General features: G+C 36.6%; 1 protein-coding gene across 2 annotated transcripts in view; it reads right to left on the bottom strand.

The window, feature by feature from the left end:
- Positions 1-956: 956 nt before the first annotated feature.
- The window catches only part of STARD6 (StAR related lipid transfer domain containing 6), a 30,427-nt gene continuing 11,927 nt past the window's right edge, over positions 957-19,456 (bottom strand). Inside the window, exons 6-9 of one of the 2 annotated variants that reach the window (XM_044242942.1) lie at positions 18,143-18,260; positions 14,898-14,991; positions 10,520-10,766; positions 957-1,059 (exon numbers count right to left, since the gene is read on the bottom strand). In XM_044242942.1, coding sequence (XP_044098877.1) covers positions 10,565-10,766; positions 14,898-14,991; positions 18,143-18,260 — 414 coding nt within the window. In that variant the 3' untranslated portion in view covers positions 957-1,059; positions 10,520-10,564. Of the gene's footprint in view, positions 1,060-10,310; positions 10,767-14,897; positions 14,992-18,142; positions 18,261-19,456 lie in introns of those variants that run through there. The other variant, XM_044242944.1, reaches the window with a different exon arrangement.

Genomic DNA, 19,456 nt, shown 5'->3' with positions numbered 1-19,456 from the left:
AGAGAGAGAGAGGAGGAAGCAGGCTCCCTGCTGAGCAGAGAGCCCGATGCGGGACTCGATCCCAGAACCCGATGCGGGACTCGATCCCAGAACCCTGAGATCATGACCTGAGCCGAAGGCAGCGTCTTAACCCACTGAGCCACCCAGGCGCCTGAGATGTAGACATTCTAAGTACTCTTGATTACCCTTAAAAATTGAACATGCCTAACATCCAAAAATGGTAAATAGATGTACCTTCTCCCAAACAAGATAAAGATGTTAAAATATGTTAATTTTAATTCCTCTAGTTCTTTATTAACCTCCAATTGGATTTATTAGTATTTTATAGAGTTAATGTTTAGGTTTCTGAACATGATTATCTTTTTTTTTCCTGCTCACCTTTTTTACTTGCATCTCCTATATTCATTCCTTCCAAGTAGAATTCACTTTCTGAAACTATATCTTTAAAACTGCGATTTTTGAGCTGACGTCTTTGGACTGTTTTAAGATATTCACTGTTATCTTTGTTGAGCTGCAGTTTTTATTACAGGTCTAGCTATGTATTTGTTCTTATGATGGTTGGGATTTAGGTGCTTCCTGAATCTGCAGGTGTATGCCTTCATCAAATCTGGGTTAATTTCAATATTTAAAAATATTTTATTGTGAAATTTTTATGCAGAAAAGTGCATAAGTAAGTTAATGGGTAATCATAAGCAAAAATTATGTAACTAGGTCAAGAAATAAAACATTCCAAGTGATCAGGAATTCCAGAGGTTTTTGTTTGTTTTTGGTTATGTAACTGAACTTAAGGGGTTCACTGTTGGGGGTTGAACATCACTTTGAACACAACCTGAGGAAATGATAAAAGCAAAGAACTTTTTATTGCTTGTTACATGTAAGAAGACAGGGAAGTAGCTCACGAAGAACCGTCTCACCATGCTGTTAGTGCAGGAAGCGTTTATTCAGTGTAAGGGCGGGAGCAGGGAGCTTGCGCAGGCACTTTTGGTTCAATTGCTCATGCTTAGCACGTCCAGGGGCTAGTGCATACATCATATGTTCCAAAAATGGCAGAAACTCCACCTATAGAAGGAGAGCTTAGTATTATAATGAACTAAAGGTAACTTTAGGACAACTCAGGGAGGCTTCTGCCCTGGTCTTCAGCTCCAGTCCAGCTCAAACTAGCTCAGATACGGAGCTCACAAGTGAGACACACCTAACAAGGGGCTGTCTGGTGAAACACCTACTCCAACTTAAACCTGGCTGGAACTGTTGGTTCTGCAAAACAAAACATACTCCTTCCCGGCTTTTGTCCCTTCCCCCTCCTCCCTTCTGCGGAGAGCTTTGAGCTCTCTGAGTAGCTTTCCAATGCATCCTAACTGTTGTTTTCTTATTAAATTTAGATCTAATTGGCATGTTGTTTCAGGGGTGCAATATAATTATTTGGTATTTGTATATATTGCAGAATGATCACCACAGTAAGTCTAGCATCTATCACATTCATAGTTACAAAATTTTTTCCTTGTAATGAGAACTTTCAAGATCTAAGGAAGTCCAGAGTTTTTCTTAGCGTTTTATCATGTTAGGAGGGTTTAGTAAATCATTGACCTTGTGGTTAAACTCAGTCTCCAATTCATCCGGACTCATACCCTCCCAGGATGTCAGGATGGCTCAAGGTCTCAACATTCTAATGATGTGGTGGTCTTTCTGGTGTGGGCTATACAATCCTAAACCTTACTGTTGGCATAAACTATCTAGCCTCCCCCCCCCCAGTTAGTCACCTCATTAGCGTATACCATGATGAATAAAAAAGATACATTGTTTGGGAAATTCTAAGGGCTTTAGGAGCTCCATGCCAGGAACCTTGGACAAGACCAGATAAATTCTACTGCAGAATATTTGGAAATAAGTCTTGAGATGTTTTATGACCCCAAATGTGCCCTACCTTAGTAAGTGTTCTGTGTACGCTTGAATGTGTGCTTTGCTGTTGGATGGAATATTGTATAAATGTCAATTAGTTTTATTTAGTTAGTGTTCAAGTCCTCTGTATCCTTACAGATATTTTTGTGCATTAATTATTGAGAAAAGAGTATTTAAATCTCCAACTATAATTATAAATGTATCTTTTTCTCCTTGCATTTTTTAATCAATTTTGCTTCTTGTTATTTGAAGACACGTTCAGGGCTATTATGTTTTGAGGAAATGCCCCTTTATCATTCTGAAATGACCTTTAAACCTGATAAATTCTTTGCTCTAAAAACCAGTTTCTTTGTAAGAGCCACTATAGCTTTTTGAAAAAGTAATGTTAGGGGCGCCTGGGTGGCTCAGTGGGTTAAGCCTCTGCCTTCAGCTCAGGTCATGATCCCAGGGTCCTGGGATCGAGCCCCGCATCCGGCTCTCTGCTCAGCCGGGAGCCTGCTTCCTTCTCTCTCTCTCTGCCTGCCTCTCTGCCTGCTTGTGATCTCTGTCTGTCAAATAAATAAATAAATAAATCTTTAAAAAAAAAAAAAAAAAAAGTAATGTTAGACTGGTGTCTTTTCCTAGGCTTTTAAGGTTATTTGTATGTTTATGTAAAAAATGAAGTTTTACATAAGAGACTCTTAATCTCACAAAACAAACAGGGTTGGGGGGGATAGGGTGCCTGGGTTATGGACATGGGGGAGGGTATGTGCTATGGTGACTGCTGTGAAATGTGAAGCCTGATGATTCACACACCTGTACCCCTGGGGCAAATAATACATTATATGTTAATAAAAAATAAAGTGTTTTAAAAAATTATATTTTAAGGGATTATACAACAGACAGTTGGGTCTTGCTTTGTCATTCAGTCTGATATCTTTGCCTTTTAATTGAAGTGTTTGACCATTTAACATGGTGACCAATATAATTTTGTTTAAATCTACCAGTCTGCTATTTATTTTCTATTTTTCTCCATGTGTTCTTTGTTCTCCTTTTTTTTTTTTTTTCTTCTTCTCTAGGGTTTTACTGGGATTTTTTTTTTTTTTTTAAATCATTCTTTTATCTCCTTAATTGGCTTGCTACCTTTGCCATCTTACTGGTTGCTTTAGGGTGGATATTATAGATCTCTAACTACTACCTTATGTTTAGGGGACTTACACCAATATACTTCCATTTCTCCCCAACTGGCCTTTATGCTATTGTTACCATACATTTTACTCCTCCACACATTGTAACCCCATAATATATATTTTTATTATTTTTATTTTTGCCTTATACTATCAAATTTTAAAGATTATATTTCTTTGTCTTAGAGAGAGAGCATGTGTGTGGGTGGAGAGAGGGAAGAGGGACAGAGAGGGAGAGAGTAGGGAAGGGAGAGAATCTTAAGCAGAATTGACACTGACCATGGTACCCACAATGGAGCTCAGTCTCACAGTCTTAAGTTCATGACCTGAGCTGAAACCAAGAGTCAGACACTTGCAGTAACCAACTGAGGCACCCCTATACAATCAAATTTTTAAAAGATTTAAAAATAGGGGGGAAATGCTGTTAAATATACCCACATTTCTGGTGCTCCTCATTTCTTTGTGTAGATCCATACTTTCATCTGCTATCTTTTTTTCCTCCCTTATTAGACTTAAACATTTTTCTAATGCAAGTTTGCTAGACATGAATTCTTTCAGCATTCCTATGACTTATGTTTTTCTTATGTCTTTATTTTACCTTTTTTATTTTTTTAAAGATTTTATTTATTTGACACAGAGAGAGATCACAAGTAGGCAGAGAGGCAGGCAGAGAGATGGGGGGGAAGCAGGCTCCCTGCTGAGCAGAGAGCCTGATGTGGGGCTCAATCCCAGGACCCTGAGATCATGACCTGAGCCAAAAGCAGAGGCTTAACCCACTGAGCCACCCAGGCGCCCCTACCTTTATTTTTTTTTGAAGATAATTTTGCTGGGTGTAGAATTCTAAATTGTATGTGTTTTTTTAATGGGAGAAGGAAGGGGTCTGGTGGCCTTTAAGATTTTCTCTTTATTACTGGTTTTAAGATATTTGATTGTGATATTCTTTGGTATAGTTTTGTTTATGTTTGTTGTGCTAAGTATTTGTCAAGTTTCTGGAATCTGTTAGTTTATAGTTTTCATCAAATTTGGATTTGTGAGGAGGTTTTTTGCTCTGACTTGTCATAACATAAAATATCTCTGATCCTGTGTTGGTTCAGGAGATAGCTTCCTCTGCTTTTTTCAGGTGGTTCCTTCCCCAGCATTGGGTAGTTTCTTCATATGCATATACTAATCAGTATAATCGAAGACTCAAGAGGTATTCTGTGCAGCTCTTGCCAGTACTCTGCTTTATTAACTCTAGTCACCTTGGTGCCTCTAGACTCCTAACTTTGTCTTCCCAGCTCACAGGAGACTGCTAGGATCTCTCTGACATCCCCCTTCCAGGACTCCACCTTGGAAACTACTTCAGAAAAGTAAGCTAAGGCAGTTGTCAGGCCTCATTTGCAGACTTTTCATTTCTGCTGTTTATATATATTTTTGAGAGTAATTTCTCATTCTCTAAATGTTCCTTTCTATAGTCTCCTGTTCTTGTTTCTTGGATACAGTATCTTCTTATCTCTCTAAAGTTGTTACTGATAGAGCTTTCCAAGATTTTGTCTTACTACCTAATCTCTCTTGAAGTGGATTTTGTTGATTAAGTGTACAGGACTAAAAGCCTAAGGGAAGCTCTGCTAGTTTTGATAGGACTTCATCGACTTTGAGTTCCATGCAGGATGATCTGTTTGGGTCATTTTCGGGGGGAACTCTTGATGTCAGTATCACTAGATCTTTCCTTTGGGGCTGGGTTATGTTTCTCAAAGATGATACTTAAGGTATCCTGCTTAGTTTAAGGCTGCCTGGCTGCCTGTGTTATAGGAACAAAGTTGGGGAGGATGAACTGAAAACTTCAGCATTCAGTCTACATAGGATTATTTAAATCCTGTTCTTTGTATACTTCCTAGGTTCTCAACTAGGCATTGTCCAGTTCAAGAGAACATCTGTTTTACAGAATAAACCTCCAGTTCTCTGTTGGAATTAAGACAATACCAGGATATAATTTTCAGTTACTTTTTACCTACTCCTCTTTACCCAATGATGTTAGCATCATATTGTTAATACAGCATGACTCCTTTGGGGAAAAATTGATTTTATCAGTTAGATGTAATCTCACAATTTTTGAAAGGTGAAAACTGCGACAAAATTTACACATGGTGAGGGTGAAATGGAGTCCTATTTTGAATATTTTCTGCTGACAAGGCTTTGCAAACATGAGTCATTTTTATAATGATACTGCTCAGTCTGTTCTCTAGTTTTCTGGAGATGGAATTTTTATGGAGATGGTGCCTGGAATCTTTGTTCCAGTGCCCAGTTACCAGTTCATAGATACCAGGAAGCATTTGTGGAAGTAAAAGTAATGATTTCTTGATGTTTGAATTACAGCTGTAATATATGTTCTTGCACATGATACTTCCAATGTAGATGTAGAGGTAGTAGCTCTTCTGGCAGGATGCCTCCTTAGTATTCTAGGAGACATCCCTTGGCCGAGAACCTGCCCATCCAACAATGTTCTCGGTACCAATTTAGCTGTTTTAAATCCATCCTTTTCTACTTAAAATACCTAGATTGTTTCTTTTCTGTACTGTTCCTAGAATGATACAAAATTCTATTTCATTTTCTTAAAAACTACTTGAACCTTTTCTTATGCTCTGTATTAAATCAGTTTATTAGTCCTGTCTTTATTTTACTTATTTTAAACATAGCCGTGTTAATTCTCTATTAGGTAGTACAAATGTTTGAATTCTTTGGTGGAAGACTATTCTTTGTCTTATTTATTATTTCTTCTGGCAACCTATTCATGCTTGTCTTTTTTCTCAGGTATTCTATGATTTTGGATTGTGGGCTCACACTTGTTGGGCTTTATTTGTGGAACTCCTATAAGGCCAGTGTATCCCTCCAAAAAATATTTGTACTTGCTTCTGCCAGCCCTTTGAGAAACCATAACCTTGGACTTTTTTTTTTTTTTTTTTTTACCTTGGACCATTTTAATTTCTCATCTGTACAGTTAAACCATAGATCTGGACAGACTGTGGGCATGGTTTTGCAGGGGATATTTTTACCTTTTCCCCTAAACCCATTCATTTGTCTTTTATTTTATGTTTGGAATATTTTTTTTCTAATTCATGGTTTTACTGAGCAGATAGTCCTGTTATGTTCCTGGCCCATCTGATCCCAGTTAACTGCCTTGGATGGGCCCAAGGTTTTGTCCTTTGTCTATAAACTTAGATTGATTTATTTTGTTTTCTTGTTTACCACAGGTCTCTCTTTTGCATACTGTTTCCACTTATAAATAAATGAATGAGTTTGTGAAATTCACTCTCATTTGTTATCTCACTGTATTACCTGTACTGTCTTTTTTTTTAAACAAAGAGATATAATTCCCATATATAATGAGATATAATCCCCCTTGTTCTCCTATAAAGTTGATTGACATTAACAAAAATGTCTTACAAAGAGCTCTGCTTTTGATATGTAAAGGTGAGCCTCTCATAATCTGGTGATATTTGGGTATCCTTTCTTTCTTAAATTGTATATTATATATTAAATTTAAGATACTGAAAAAAATATTTTTAAAATATGCTAAAATATTTTGAGGAAACTGTAAACTTCTTTCAGATGTGATTTTGGTCAGGAAGATGAAACTTCTGTAGATATTTTAGGCAAGAAGATTCAATGTAGTATATTAGATGCTTACAAAATCATTGCATTGCTGAAGGAGTGGGTTCTGGGGTTGGCCTCTAGAAACTCATTTGAGAACCAGACAGAACCAGTCCACCAGGTAAGATGTCTTATTTGAAGCCACTGGTGAAACTATGAATTCAGGGAGCTGAAATTAATAGGCTGTCACCACTGCCACTGCTTGACATCTGGAAGGCTGGAGAATGGTTACCTACAATTGTGTCCCAGTAATCGGGAACAAGAAATCAAGAAGATGCTGCTGCCTCTGTCATTGACACACCCACCTTTTGGCACAGAAGAATCTGGCAGGTGGACACTGGAACACAGAAGAAAAGCCTCACTTGTCCTTGTCCTTTTCCTTGCTGGCCAGCAGAAACAAAAAAAATAGGAAAAATGGCCTCTGCCTCACTCAGCTCTCACAAGACTTCATCCAATGCATGTAACCTAATTTGCTACTAAAGACTAGGTGCAGTCAGCTCCTGGGATGCATGCTTTTTTTAGCTTTCCATCCTCTTTGATTAGAAGGGAGGTAGAATAAAGATGAGCAAGCCAGTACACAGGATCTGTCAGTTATGTGTGTGTGTGTGTCTGTGTGTTAATGTGCATATATATATATAGTAATTTATATATAAAATTATATAATATGGAATATATAATTGTATTATATAATAAATTATATAAATTATATATACATATATGTATATTATATATATAATAATTATACACACTATTAAATTTTATTGAATTTTGAAGTGGTTACTACAATATGTTTGTGTCATAGTGGCAATTAAAAAAAAATTTTATTTATTTACTTGATAGAGATCACAAGTAGGCAGAGAGTCAGGCAGAGAGAGAGGGGGAAGCAGGCTCTCTGCTCAGCAGGGATGCTGAGGCAGATGCAGGGCTCGATCCCAGGACCCTGAGATCATGACCTGAGCTGAACGCAGCGGCTTAATCCACTGAGCCACCCAGGTGCCCCTGGCAATTTTTTTTATATCATACTACAAAACCGTACTGTGATAAAATTCAGCCTGCAGTTGACTTATCTAAACCAAACTTGTGTGGCTACAGATATATTGAAGTAGAAAAACCTGAGAAGTTGATAGAATATTTAATCTTTACACTTAGCCAGATTATATATGGTATTCTAGTTAACTGTCATCAACTTTTTTGATATAATACCCTAGCAGTAAAAAGAATGGGGAGCCAGATACTCCCAGTATCTTGTATTATTTAACTAGGGATACAAGAATTTAGCTTTAGGCTTGGTATTCGGCCAAATTCAGTTATTTGGTTTTTGGGCAGTTGAATAATCAACTGCTTTAGCATCATTTGTTGCTCTACTGCAATTGTGTATGAAGTTAACATAAGATTATATAGGTTGTCATCGTATTTAATCATTGCAAATGATTCTAGTCATAAAAATAAGGTCATCATGTTTAGATTTATTATTAGCATCTGAGTATTCAATTTCAAATATAAGTAAGCTTTCCAGATACAAGCAAATAAAATCTCATGAGTTTCCTCTTGTAATTCCATCAGAGTATAAATTTGTAATTGTTATTGCAAAGTAAAATGTTGCAGTAAATGATGTGTATGAAAACCATTTTATGTAGAAAACAATTTTCAGGTGTGCCTGGGTGGCTCAGTGGGTTAAGTCTCTGCCTTGGGCTTAGATCCTCATCTCAGGGTCCTGGGATTGAGTGCCATATTGGGCTCTCTGCTCAGTGGGGAGACTGCTTCCCCCTCTCTCTGCCTGGCTGCCTGCTTGTGATCTCTTTCTCTCTGTCAAATAAATAAAATCTTAAAAAAAAATTTTTTTTCAACTTATTGACTAGGGAAAGAGGTTAAAAATTAGAAGACGTATGTGTGTTTGTGTGTGTGTAGGTATACAGTATGCATACTGGATTATTACTCAGCCATAAAAAAGCACTAAATCTTGCCATTTGTGAAAACATGGACAGACCTAGACGGTATTATGCTCAGTGAAGTAAGTCAAGCAGAGAAAGACTAGTACCGTATGATTTCATTTATAGTGGAACCTAAAAAAGCAAAGCAAACGAAGAAAACAGACTGACAGAGAACAAACTGGTGGTTGCCAGAGGGGAGGGAGTTGGAGAATGAGTGAAATAGGTGAAGGGGGGTGTTAAGACGTACAAATTGCCAGTTATAAGTCACAGGGAGGAAATGTACAGCACAGGCAGTATAGTCAATAATATTTTAATAATGTATGGTGACAGATGGTGACTACACTTATTGTGAGCACTGAGTAATGTATAGAATTGTTGAATCACTCTATTGGATACCTGAAACATACAGCCTTGTTTGTCAACAGTACTTCAATAATAAACATTTTAAAAGATTGAGTTAATACGGATATTGAGAGAGTACATGTACTCAATAACTGTGATGAACATATATTCTTTTTGAGTCAACAAAGAAATATGTGGTTATTTGTGTTGTGGCATTATTTGGGTAATCGATTACAGCTACCCAAATTGGTACTGAAGTCGGGGAGCTGTACAACAAAAACCTGAAGTCTATGCTATTGGCTCTTGGATGGTGACAAGGTGAGAAAACTGTTTGCTGAGGCTGGAAAAATGATGAGGAAACTGCTTTCTTAAGAAGTTGTAATGATGGGGCGCCTGGGTGGCTCAGTGGGTTGAGGCCTCTGCTTTCGGCTCGGGTCATGATCCCGGGTCCTGGGATAGAGCCCTGCATCAGGTTCTCCGCTCAGAGGGGAGCCTGCTTCTCTGCCTACTTGTGATCTGTCTGTCAAATAAATAAATAAAATCTTGAAAAAAAGAAGAAGCTGTAACCATGCATATGGTAAGACAGCTGTTTGTACTATCTTAGAAAACAAAATAAACCAAATGAACTTTTTGGCTTTAGGCAAGGATGTCTCCAGGCAAGGTGAAGAAAGTGCCACCTGGTGGTATTTAGTTGCAAGGGCTAAAGTACTACTACAAGAAAGTTGAGCTAGGAAGGGAGGAAGGGAGGAAGCGGCCGGTTAGGTTGCAAGCAAAAGTACAAGTTAAAGGTTATATTACATAGAGAGCCAGAGCTACTAAACTGGAAAATGAAACTGTTGTCTTATCTCCAGCCAACTCAGCAAAGTCTCAAATTAAGAGACTTTGCTGTGTATGTTTTCTTACTGTTCTTTTTGCAGAGCATTTTCCAGGGGAAAAAAGCAATAGATAAAAGGACATTAAGAAAACTTGTTATGGGGGCGCCTGGGTGGCTCAGTGGGTTAGGCCGCTGCCTTCAGCTCAGGTCATGATCTCAGGGTCCTGGGATCGAGTCCCGCATCGGGCTCTCTGCTCAGCAGGGAGCCTGCTTCCCTTCCTCTCTCTCTCTGCCTGCCTCTCCATCTACTTGTGATTTATCTCTGTCAAATAAATAAATAAAATCTTTTAAAAAAAAAAAAAAAAAGAAAACTTGTTATGGGGGCGCCTAGGTGGCACAGTGGGTTAAGTCCCTACCTTCAGCTCAGGTCATGGTCTCAGAGTCCTGGGATAGAGCCCTGCATCAGACTCTCTGCTCAGGAGGGAGCTTGCATCCCCCTCTCCCTCTGCCTGCCTCTCTGCCTACTTGTGATCTCTCTCTCTGTGTCAAATAAATAAATAAAATCTTAAAAAAAAAAAAAAAGAACACTTGTTATGAACATCATTCTTATATGAGATTAAAAACTATATTTAATGCTGTTCTCTTGTACAACTATGAGTTCTTATTTCCACAAAGTACCTTCTGTAATTTGTACAGGGATACTGTTTAGAATAGTTTAACAGGATTTATGCATTACTGACTTGGAAGTAAACTGCAGTAACTGCCACACGTGCTTTTCTATGGCCTCACTTCTTCTTCAGGAATGATGAGTGACCGCTATGATGGTATCCACGTCCTACTGGAGATCTGAGTGCCTTTATTCCATCCTTTGCATTGAGGATGAAGCTTACTAAGTTGGAAGGCATGGTTGCTTCAATTATTGATGGGGACAATTTTCCTCTCATTTCTGTCTGGATAAACATCACTAGTTTGGAATGCGCTGGGTTCCTGTAAACAAAGGAAGAGTTAAAAATAGAGATTTTTAGATTTATCTACTGAATTTACAAGTTGATAGAAAGCAGTATTCTTGTCTCATTCACCCTGGATTCCCTCCAAAGTGCTTATGATAGGACAGTTACTGAAGGAAGGATACAAAAAAGGGCAGAGTGATTTGCACTCATAGACATTTTACATAAAACTACTTAGGTTATACGTTATAGTCTTAAGTCATCTTTTCCTTTTTGTCATTTTGTTAACTTCTTCAAATCACAAAATTAATGTATGCTTATAAAAATTTAAATACAGAACTTTCATAATTATTGCTCCCCAGAGCTAATCACTATTTATACTTTCAACTGTTTTTTAAAATTGTCTCTGTATAAACAAAGATAGCATACATATATATGTATACCTACCCCATATATTTTTGTTTTTACAAAAATGAGATAATATATTTCTGCAACTAGTTTTATTTTCCCTCTTAATAGGATATCATGCACTTCTTTCTGTTAATACATATGTATCTGTTTGTTTTTTATGAGTGCATATAGTATTTCATTCTTTATGTAATCAGTCCTTTATTGATTATCATTTGAGTTTTTTCTTCACTTTTTCCCACTATACATAAAGCTGAAATAAAACATCTTTGTAATGTATCTATTTTCACTTCTACAAATACATGGAATTTCTAGGTCAAAGGTTTCGTGCATTTAACATTTTAAAATATTCTTTCCAAATGTCATTAGGAAGACTGTAGTATTTTATATTCTAACCCAGTGATCTTTAAACTGGAGTATGTGAAGACTTTCCAAAGGGTACAAGAGGATGAATAACGTTTAAAGGAATAAATTTTCAAATCTCTAACTTCCATATGTACCTCTTCCCTAAACTGATCTGAGACCATCTCTGATGGAAATGTAGGCTTCTTCTTTCCCACTAGCCTGTTCATATCATCCTTCTGTTGCTTTACAGAACAAAGGTACTGTCATCTTCCCTGAGTAGTACCAAATGATACTACAAAAAATGAACGACAGAAAGTGAAGGACTAATGATTGGGTAACAAATCCTTACCAAGTCATGTCTTCTTTGTTTTCAATAAAATTTAAGGATCTAACTTGGTTGTCAGCTGACAGGTCATTAAAAATATTTTTTGATTATAGGCTACTATGTACTTTATGGTATATAACACAAAAGAATTCAAGGCATTTAATGAAAGTCCTGGAATTATACTCTTTTCATTTTAACCCACTTATTTTTTTTTTAACCCACTTATTTATGCAAACAAATTTTGTCACTGCTTACTCTCATAAAAATGTGACATAGGAATAGACAATAGTAAGTGCTAGCTCATATTTTGGTTTGTTTTGTTTTTATGTTTTCAATGTTCCAAGATTCGTTATTTTTGTACCACACCCAAGCTATCTTATTTTATTAGTATTACTAATACACAATTAAATGAATTGTAATTGTTAGAAGCATGGACTTTGGAACCAGTTTGCATTGGTCTGAAGCTGAGCTTTACTATTACCTACATTTAACCTCGAGAAAATTACTTAATCTCTCTGGACTTCCATTTTTTTTCCTGCAAAATGGAGATAGTAGTACTACCTACTTTATGAGGTTATTGGGAGGACCAAATGAATCAATATATGTAAATTGTTTATAAAGTTCCTGGCACAACATAAATGCTATCTAAGTTTTGCTAATAATAAAAAGTGTGTTTTCCATAACTTTGCCTTTATACTTAATAGTCACATCACATTTGGTAATATATTTTTTATTTTGATCATGTAATAATAATTTAATCTAGTACACACATATATTTTGTAACATTAAGATACTTAATGTCACAGGAAATAAAATGGATTTTTATTTTTTTATTTTTTTATTTTTTTAAAGATTTTATTTATCTATTTGACAGAGAGAGATCACAAGTAGGCAGAGAGGCAGGCAGAGAGAGAGAGGAGGAAGCAGGCTCCCTGCCAAGCAGAGAGCCCGATGTGGGACTCGATCCCAGGACCCGGAGATCATGACCCGAGCCGAAGGCAGCGGCTTAACCCACTGAGCCACCCAGGCGCCCCTAAAATGGATTTTTAAAATTAAACATTTTTTTCGGGCGCCTGGGTGGCTCAGTGGGTTAAGCCGCTGCCTTTGGCTCAGGTCATGATCTCAGGGTCCTGGGATCGAGTCCCGCATCGGGCTCTCTGCTCGGCAGGGAGCCTGCTTCCCTCTCTCTCTCTGCCTGCCTCTCTGTCTACTTGTGATCTCTGTCTGTCAAATAAACAAATAAAATCTTTTAAAAAAAATAAATAAATAAAATTAAATTAAACATTTTTTTCAAAGAAAAATGACAGGGTGATTAATAAAAGAATATGAGAACTCAAATAATAATATATATTCTATTTGGATTAAATTATATGAGGAAAAAAGAAAAAATGTGGGAATAAGGAGAAATCAATGATGTAAATTTCTGACTGAGGTTGTATGTATTTTGAAATTGATAGTTATTGTAGGTTTCTAGTTATTATGGTATTTAGAGTTTATTGGGTATGTTTACAAGAATGACAGAACACTTTTTTTTAGAGTGTCAATATTTAGAGTGCTGAAAATTGCACCCTCATAATTTAATCTTATGAAAAATTTTAATATCAACTTAAAAATGTGCAAGGCACAGTACAGTTTTACAAAATTCTTTTGCAGGGATATGAAGATCACTCCTCCAGCAAACCATGTGTCCATTTTCCTATACTCTTGTCTATGGAGAATGTAGACTATTTTTACAGCACCTCAAGTGGCTAGATTGAGAATATTCACTAGCTGTTGAAAAGGTCTTAAATCTCTATTTGAGTTTGCTAGGGCTTTACATGCTTCAAAAACCTTTCCAGTATTTACTAAACAGTACCTTTACTACTGATAATAAGTTCTGTAAGTTTACTACATAACTTGTTCACAAATGTTGGCTGCCCAAAATATTGTGCTGTAGGGAAAGAGAAGGTACAAGAGAATCATTTTTGTCAGTACCTTTCTCTGAGACCACAGATGAGACGGTGCCTTTTCCTCTAACGGCATGCTAGGCAGAGCTCCCACCCTTGATGGGATATCCACATCAGAGCTTTTGCCCCATGTTTTTAGCAGTGGAAAGGGAAAGTTGACCAGACGCAAGAAGGGGACTTAGCCTGTGAAACACACATCAGAATGTGTAGCTTTCCACCTACAGTCCCTGCCAACCACTAATTTATCCAACTGACCTGAAGCAGTAATCCTTCCCTTGTTTTGTTTTCTCCTGCTGTGAAGAATAAAGTCTTGACCACAGATTCAAAATTGACAGGTGGGTAAAAAGACCACCAATGTCACCATCTGCATCAATGATCCTATCCATTAATGTACGTAATTGTGAATTTCTTTCAGTTCTCTTATTCGTAGAGAAAACATTAAGGAATACAGTCTAAAATGTAGTTTGATTTTGACTTTCTTTACATTTTTTTTTCTCTTCCAAATGAGAGGTTCATATCTGGCCAATATAAAATTTTATATGATTTTATGTGCCAATAGCTATTATTTGCATAAAATCATTTAGCAAAAACTAAAACTTAAGGAATATATGAATTAATGTACATACATTTACAAAATATATGTACTTTATGTTACCATTTATCCCTAGGCTGGTCACCTATGGGCAGTGACTCCTCTGATTTCTCTAGCTCTTTCCAGATTTACCTGTTGTAGGTATTTGTAGGCAGACCACTGGAAAAAATTCATTTAAGGTAAAGCATTCATTGCTGATAAATGTGAGTGTATTATGATTCTAGGGATATGTATTTTTAATTTACAAAAAGTCCTTAATAATTCACAGAAGTAACTCAAACGGAGAAATAAAAGTCATCAGGTTAAGGTTCACTGGGGGTGAGGGGATAGAGAGAATGTGTATGTGTGACTAGTCCCAGAGACCTCAAATCATACTTTATAGGGAATTATCCATTCTGGTGATGAAAATACTTATAAAAATTATTTTTTAAATTGCATTTGGGGCAATTTTTTTTCCTAACAGAATATGCTGGCACACTTTTCTACCACTGAGTTAGAAATAACAAATCGAGCTAAAAAACTTGTTAAAATAAAATAAATGCAAGTAACACTTACTCTTGCAGAGGAGAACATATATAGCCGCAAGCATGGTTATAACCACGGACATAACTTGAAGATGGAGGATATGCTGGAAAATCCACACTGTTAGCTACGTGATTAAAAAAAATTAAAATGAAGCCTATTTCACAAAAATTCTATTTCAAGTAGCATATTTTAAAAGATAGATGATATAGCATTTAATTTAATTTAGTTATTATCAGTACCGATATTAGTTTTATACATATATACCTACATGTTTGTAATATGCTTGTATACAGACCAAAATTGAGAAAGGCACAGTACAGTTTTACAAAACAGCACTACTGTCCTCTCAAATTTCCTCATGCTATTATCTCTAAAGATACTGTTACCTTTTACATACAACAAAAAGTATTAAAAGTATCATGTAGTTACTGAGATTTGAAGCAAACGAAGAAATCACAAAGGAAAAGACTATTTCATTAGGATAGTGGGTTTAGAGATACTTTTTTTGGTTAATCATTATTTATTATTATTTTTTAAAGACTAGATTCTTTTTTTTTTTTTTTTAAAGATTTTATTTATTTATTTGAGAGAGAGACAGTGAGAGAGAGCATGAGCGAGGAGAAGGTCAGAGGGAGAAGCAGACTCCCCGTGGAACTGGGAGCCTGATGCAGGACTCGATCCCAGGACTCTGGGATCATGACCTGAGCCGAAGGCAGTCGTCCAACCAACTGAGCCACCCAGGCGTCCCTAAAGACTAGATTCTTTTTAATCTACTTATTTATATTTTAAGTTTTTATTTGAATTGCAGTTGGTTAACATACAGTGGAATATTAGTTTCAGGTATACAATATACGTGATTCAAGATTTATGTACAACATGTTAATCATCTTCTAAATAAAATATTTGACGGGGTTATTTTGTTTATCAATAAAGATAGTTTAAATGCTCTTTTCTGCTGGAGCACCTGATGGTTAAGCATCCAGCTCAGGTCATGATCTCAGGGTCTTGGGACCGAGCTCTGGGACAGGCTCCAAATCCAGCATGAAGTCTGCTTGGGATTTTCTCTCCCCTCCCCCTGAACTCTCTCTGTAAAATAAATAAATATATCTTAAAAACAAAAACAAAAACTTCTTTCCTGCCAATTCCCTGTAGCTAATTCAAAGTATAATTAAAAATCAGTACATCTTGTTTTAGGAATTATGCAGCATAACTATATTGTATGTGAATGTAAAAGGGAGGTGATTTGATTATGATTGTTTATGATAATTACATACACTCTAAAACTATTTTTTAAAAATATATTTGTTTTTTGGATGCCTGGGTGGCTCAGTGGGTTAATTAAGCCTCTGCCCTTTGGCTCAGGTCATGATCCCAGAGTCCTGGGATCGAGTCCCACATCAGGCTCACTGCTCAGCTGAGGGCCTGCTTCCCTCTCTCTCCGCTTGCTTCTCCGCCTATTTGTGATCTCTCTCTGTCAAATAAATAAATAAAATCTTTTAAAATATATATAAATATTTGTTTTTCCTGTGCAACTGAATCCTGCTTTTGTTGGAGATTTTTTTGTTGTTGATTTTAACATAAGAAATCAATTCTCTGGGAAATGCAATGTTAAACACTAGCTTAGGAATAGCTTAAGAGATGAATGTGGCTGAATGCATTTTCCACATTCATGACATATTTATCATCTTAACAGAGCCTACTGTGTTGGCATAGGGGTGCTGCGAGAGGTGATTTTAACATATTTTTTTCTTTGTTTAAAATATGGAGATTGTCCTTGTTTTTAAAACTTGTTGTTGTTGTTGTTACATTCCACAAACAAGTATAGGTCTTTTGTGAGGCATGTGGTATAATAGCACAGATTTTGGAAAGTCAGAAGACTTGAGATTTAATTCTGGTTCACGTGCTTATTAGCTATGTAACTTAATTTCCATGAACTTTAGTTTCATGATTGGTGAAATAATGCACACAAAATATTTAGCTCAAAGCAAGCTGCAAAGTAAGTTAAACAACAACAAATAGAAGAACATTAAGAAGAAAACTCAGTATTCATCAAAATTTCATTTAAAGAAAATTGCTCAAAGCAGATTTGGTACTGATCACTGAGTCATTGAGTACTACCACCATTTATTTATTTTAATTTCCATAATTCTTTCTTACCTTCCCTTTGACACTAAAAATGAGATTGAAATGGTCTGCTTCAAAATACGGGAAATAACAGATCTACAATTCAGACATAGTATTTTGTGCTGTAGACGGTGAATAAAATTTATGTGCTCTCAGGTAAGAAGGATACAGCTCAATGACAACTGTGAAACTACAAGACACACCTAGAGAGAAGCGCGGAATCTCGGGCCTTACTGGCGAGCTGCCACAGAACTGAGTTTGAGTGAGGGCATTAGCAGAACAATGACGCAGTCTGGACTCTGAAACTTAGAGTCTCAGAGACAGAGCAAAGCAACTGAAACCTTGCTGGAAAATAATAATTAACAGCACTTAACTGTCCTATCACCAAGAAGTTTACACTAGAGAAAGCTATGCAGATAGGAATGGTGACATTTAACTGAAATCTGAAGAAATTAGCTCTAGGCTAATTTAACTCTAGGCTAAATCTGAAGAAATTAGCTCTAAGCTAAGAAAGTAGCTCTAAGCTACTGTCCTACCAAGTCCCTTCACCAGGAGTTACTGCATTTCTCTGAGTCCAAAGAACATTGTGGTATGAACTGGTACGTTTTAAGTGAATAAAGCAAGTTAGGAAATGATTATACATTTGTATTTTACCTAGTGATACATTTTTGGGAGGGCAAAGGATATATCAAAACCTCTAATTTCTAAAAGAAACATAAGCACATTTATGTAAAGACATGGCTAATGAAAATTTCTTCAGGAATGTTATCACTTACTGGATACGCCCATTCTATACAATTCAAATATAACATAATATAGCCAAAGATTAACTTTGTGTCTTAGTAGATTTTAAACATATGCTGTGAGATTTTTGCCTGCAAGTATCTGTCTATACCCAGTGTAGCAGGATGCAAGCTACAAAAATACCAAGCAAGAGATGCCATCATTACGGACTGATGTAAACGGCACCTCCAGCATTGGGTAAAATGTCAGGATTCTTTGTCTGTATTATACATATGTTTATTGGTCTCACTAAATAAATAAAAAAGTAAAAACTGAAAACACAGTATTTTCCAAACTGTGGGTTAAAGGAAAACACATTATTAATGTCTCATACTAATTCCAAATGTGGGCAAAATGTTTCAACTTACAACTGATAATATCCATATTCCCTTCGTAGCGCTTGAAGTACACTAAGTCGATAAAGTCTCGGGGGGAAATTGAGCCCATGGCAAAACTCTGTGTAATGGTATGACATATGATTGTGTCCTGGAACAAATTAAACCATAAAGATTCCAACAGTTATTTGATATCTATTCTTTGTATCGCTTCCCAAAGAATTTCACCGCATACGGTTAGCTACTATTCAGAAAAAGCAGGCCTTTGAAGCTATAAGAACTTATCATCAAATCAGCTTGCATTTTCTGTGTTAGAGGAACATTAGATCTATAATTATAAGTGCAAGGTAAAAATGCAGAAATAAACAAGTGGGACTACATCAAACTAAAAAGCTCTGCATAGCAAAGGAAACCATAAATAAAATGAAAAGGCAATGTACAGAATGGGAGAAATATGATTTGCAAATCATATATCTAGTCAGGAATTAAGTACAGAAAATTTAGAATGGAATCTTGTCATCTACTCTAAACTTTTAGGTGAAGAAATCGAAGACTAAGAGATTAAATCATGCAAAACTAGAGGTAAGTACAGAACTAGACCTCTGTTCCTGATTCCCAGGACAGTACTATTTCTATCAGTCCACACTAGCTACATAATATATTCTGAAAAATACATTGGTTTAGCACCGTGGTGCCTCAGATCCTACCTCTCTGCCTGCACCCTGTCTTGACCTCCCCACGTGGCTCCTAGAGGTGTGCCATGGACTTGTGAGTAATAAACTTCTCATTTCGATTTCTCTTGTGGTCTTTTGTTGAAATGTGGCTCACCATCTGGGACCCTCTGCTCCATTTAACAAATGCCAATTTAAGAAAGTGGGAACAGTCCTCCTCTCCCAGGCTGTGACTAAGGATTAATGCACAGCTGTTGATCGGATTTGTCTAGCGCTGGATGACATGTGTTTGATCACCCCCATAGCCCTAGAGCAGGAATCCTTCCCTCACCAATGGGGGTGAATGAATCAGTTAAAACACATGCCTGGACACTCATACTATTACGTTCAGGAAGGTAAAGTATTTCTTACAGTGTAGTACTACTTAGAGATATGTAGTATATCGGAAACGGCACAGAATTTGGAATCTGGAGATCAAGTGTTAAGCCATGATTCTACTACGTACTGGCTGTGATGACCTTGGGCAAATCACATAATTTCTCTGAATCTGTTGCCAGGTTTTTCTGATGCCAAATCTAGTATTCTTTCCATTATTAAAGCTGACTTGCAGCAATAGCAGAAATATATGAAGTATGAATTGAACTGTACAATCAGTCATGAAAGAAACAGTCCATTT

Source organism: Neovison vison, chromosome 3 (genome assembly GCF_020171115.1).
Source record: "Neovison vison isolate M4711 chromosome 3, ASM_NN_V1, whole genome shotgun sequence".
Classification (NCBI taxonomy): domain Eukaryota; kingdom Metazoa; phylum Chordata; class Mammalia; order Carnivora; family Mustelidae; genus Neogale; species Neogale vison.
The sequence above is the reverse complement of the archived record's forward strand: the minus strand, read 5'-3'. Positions and strand labels throughout refer to the sequence as shown.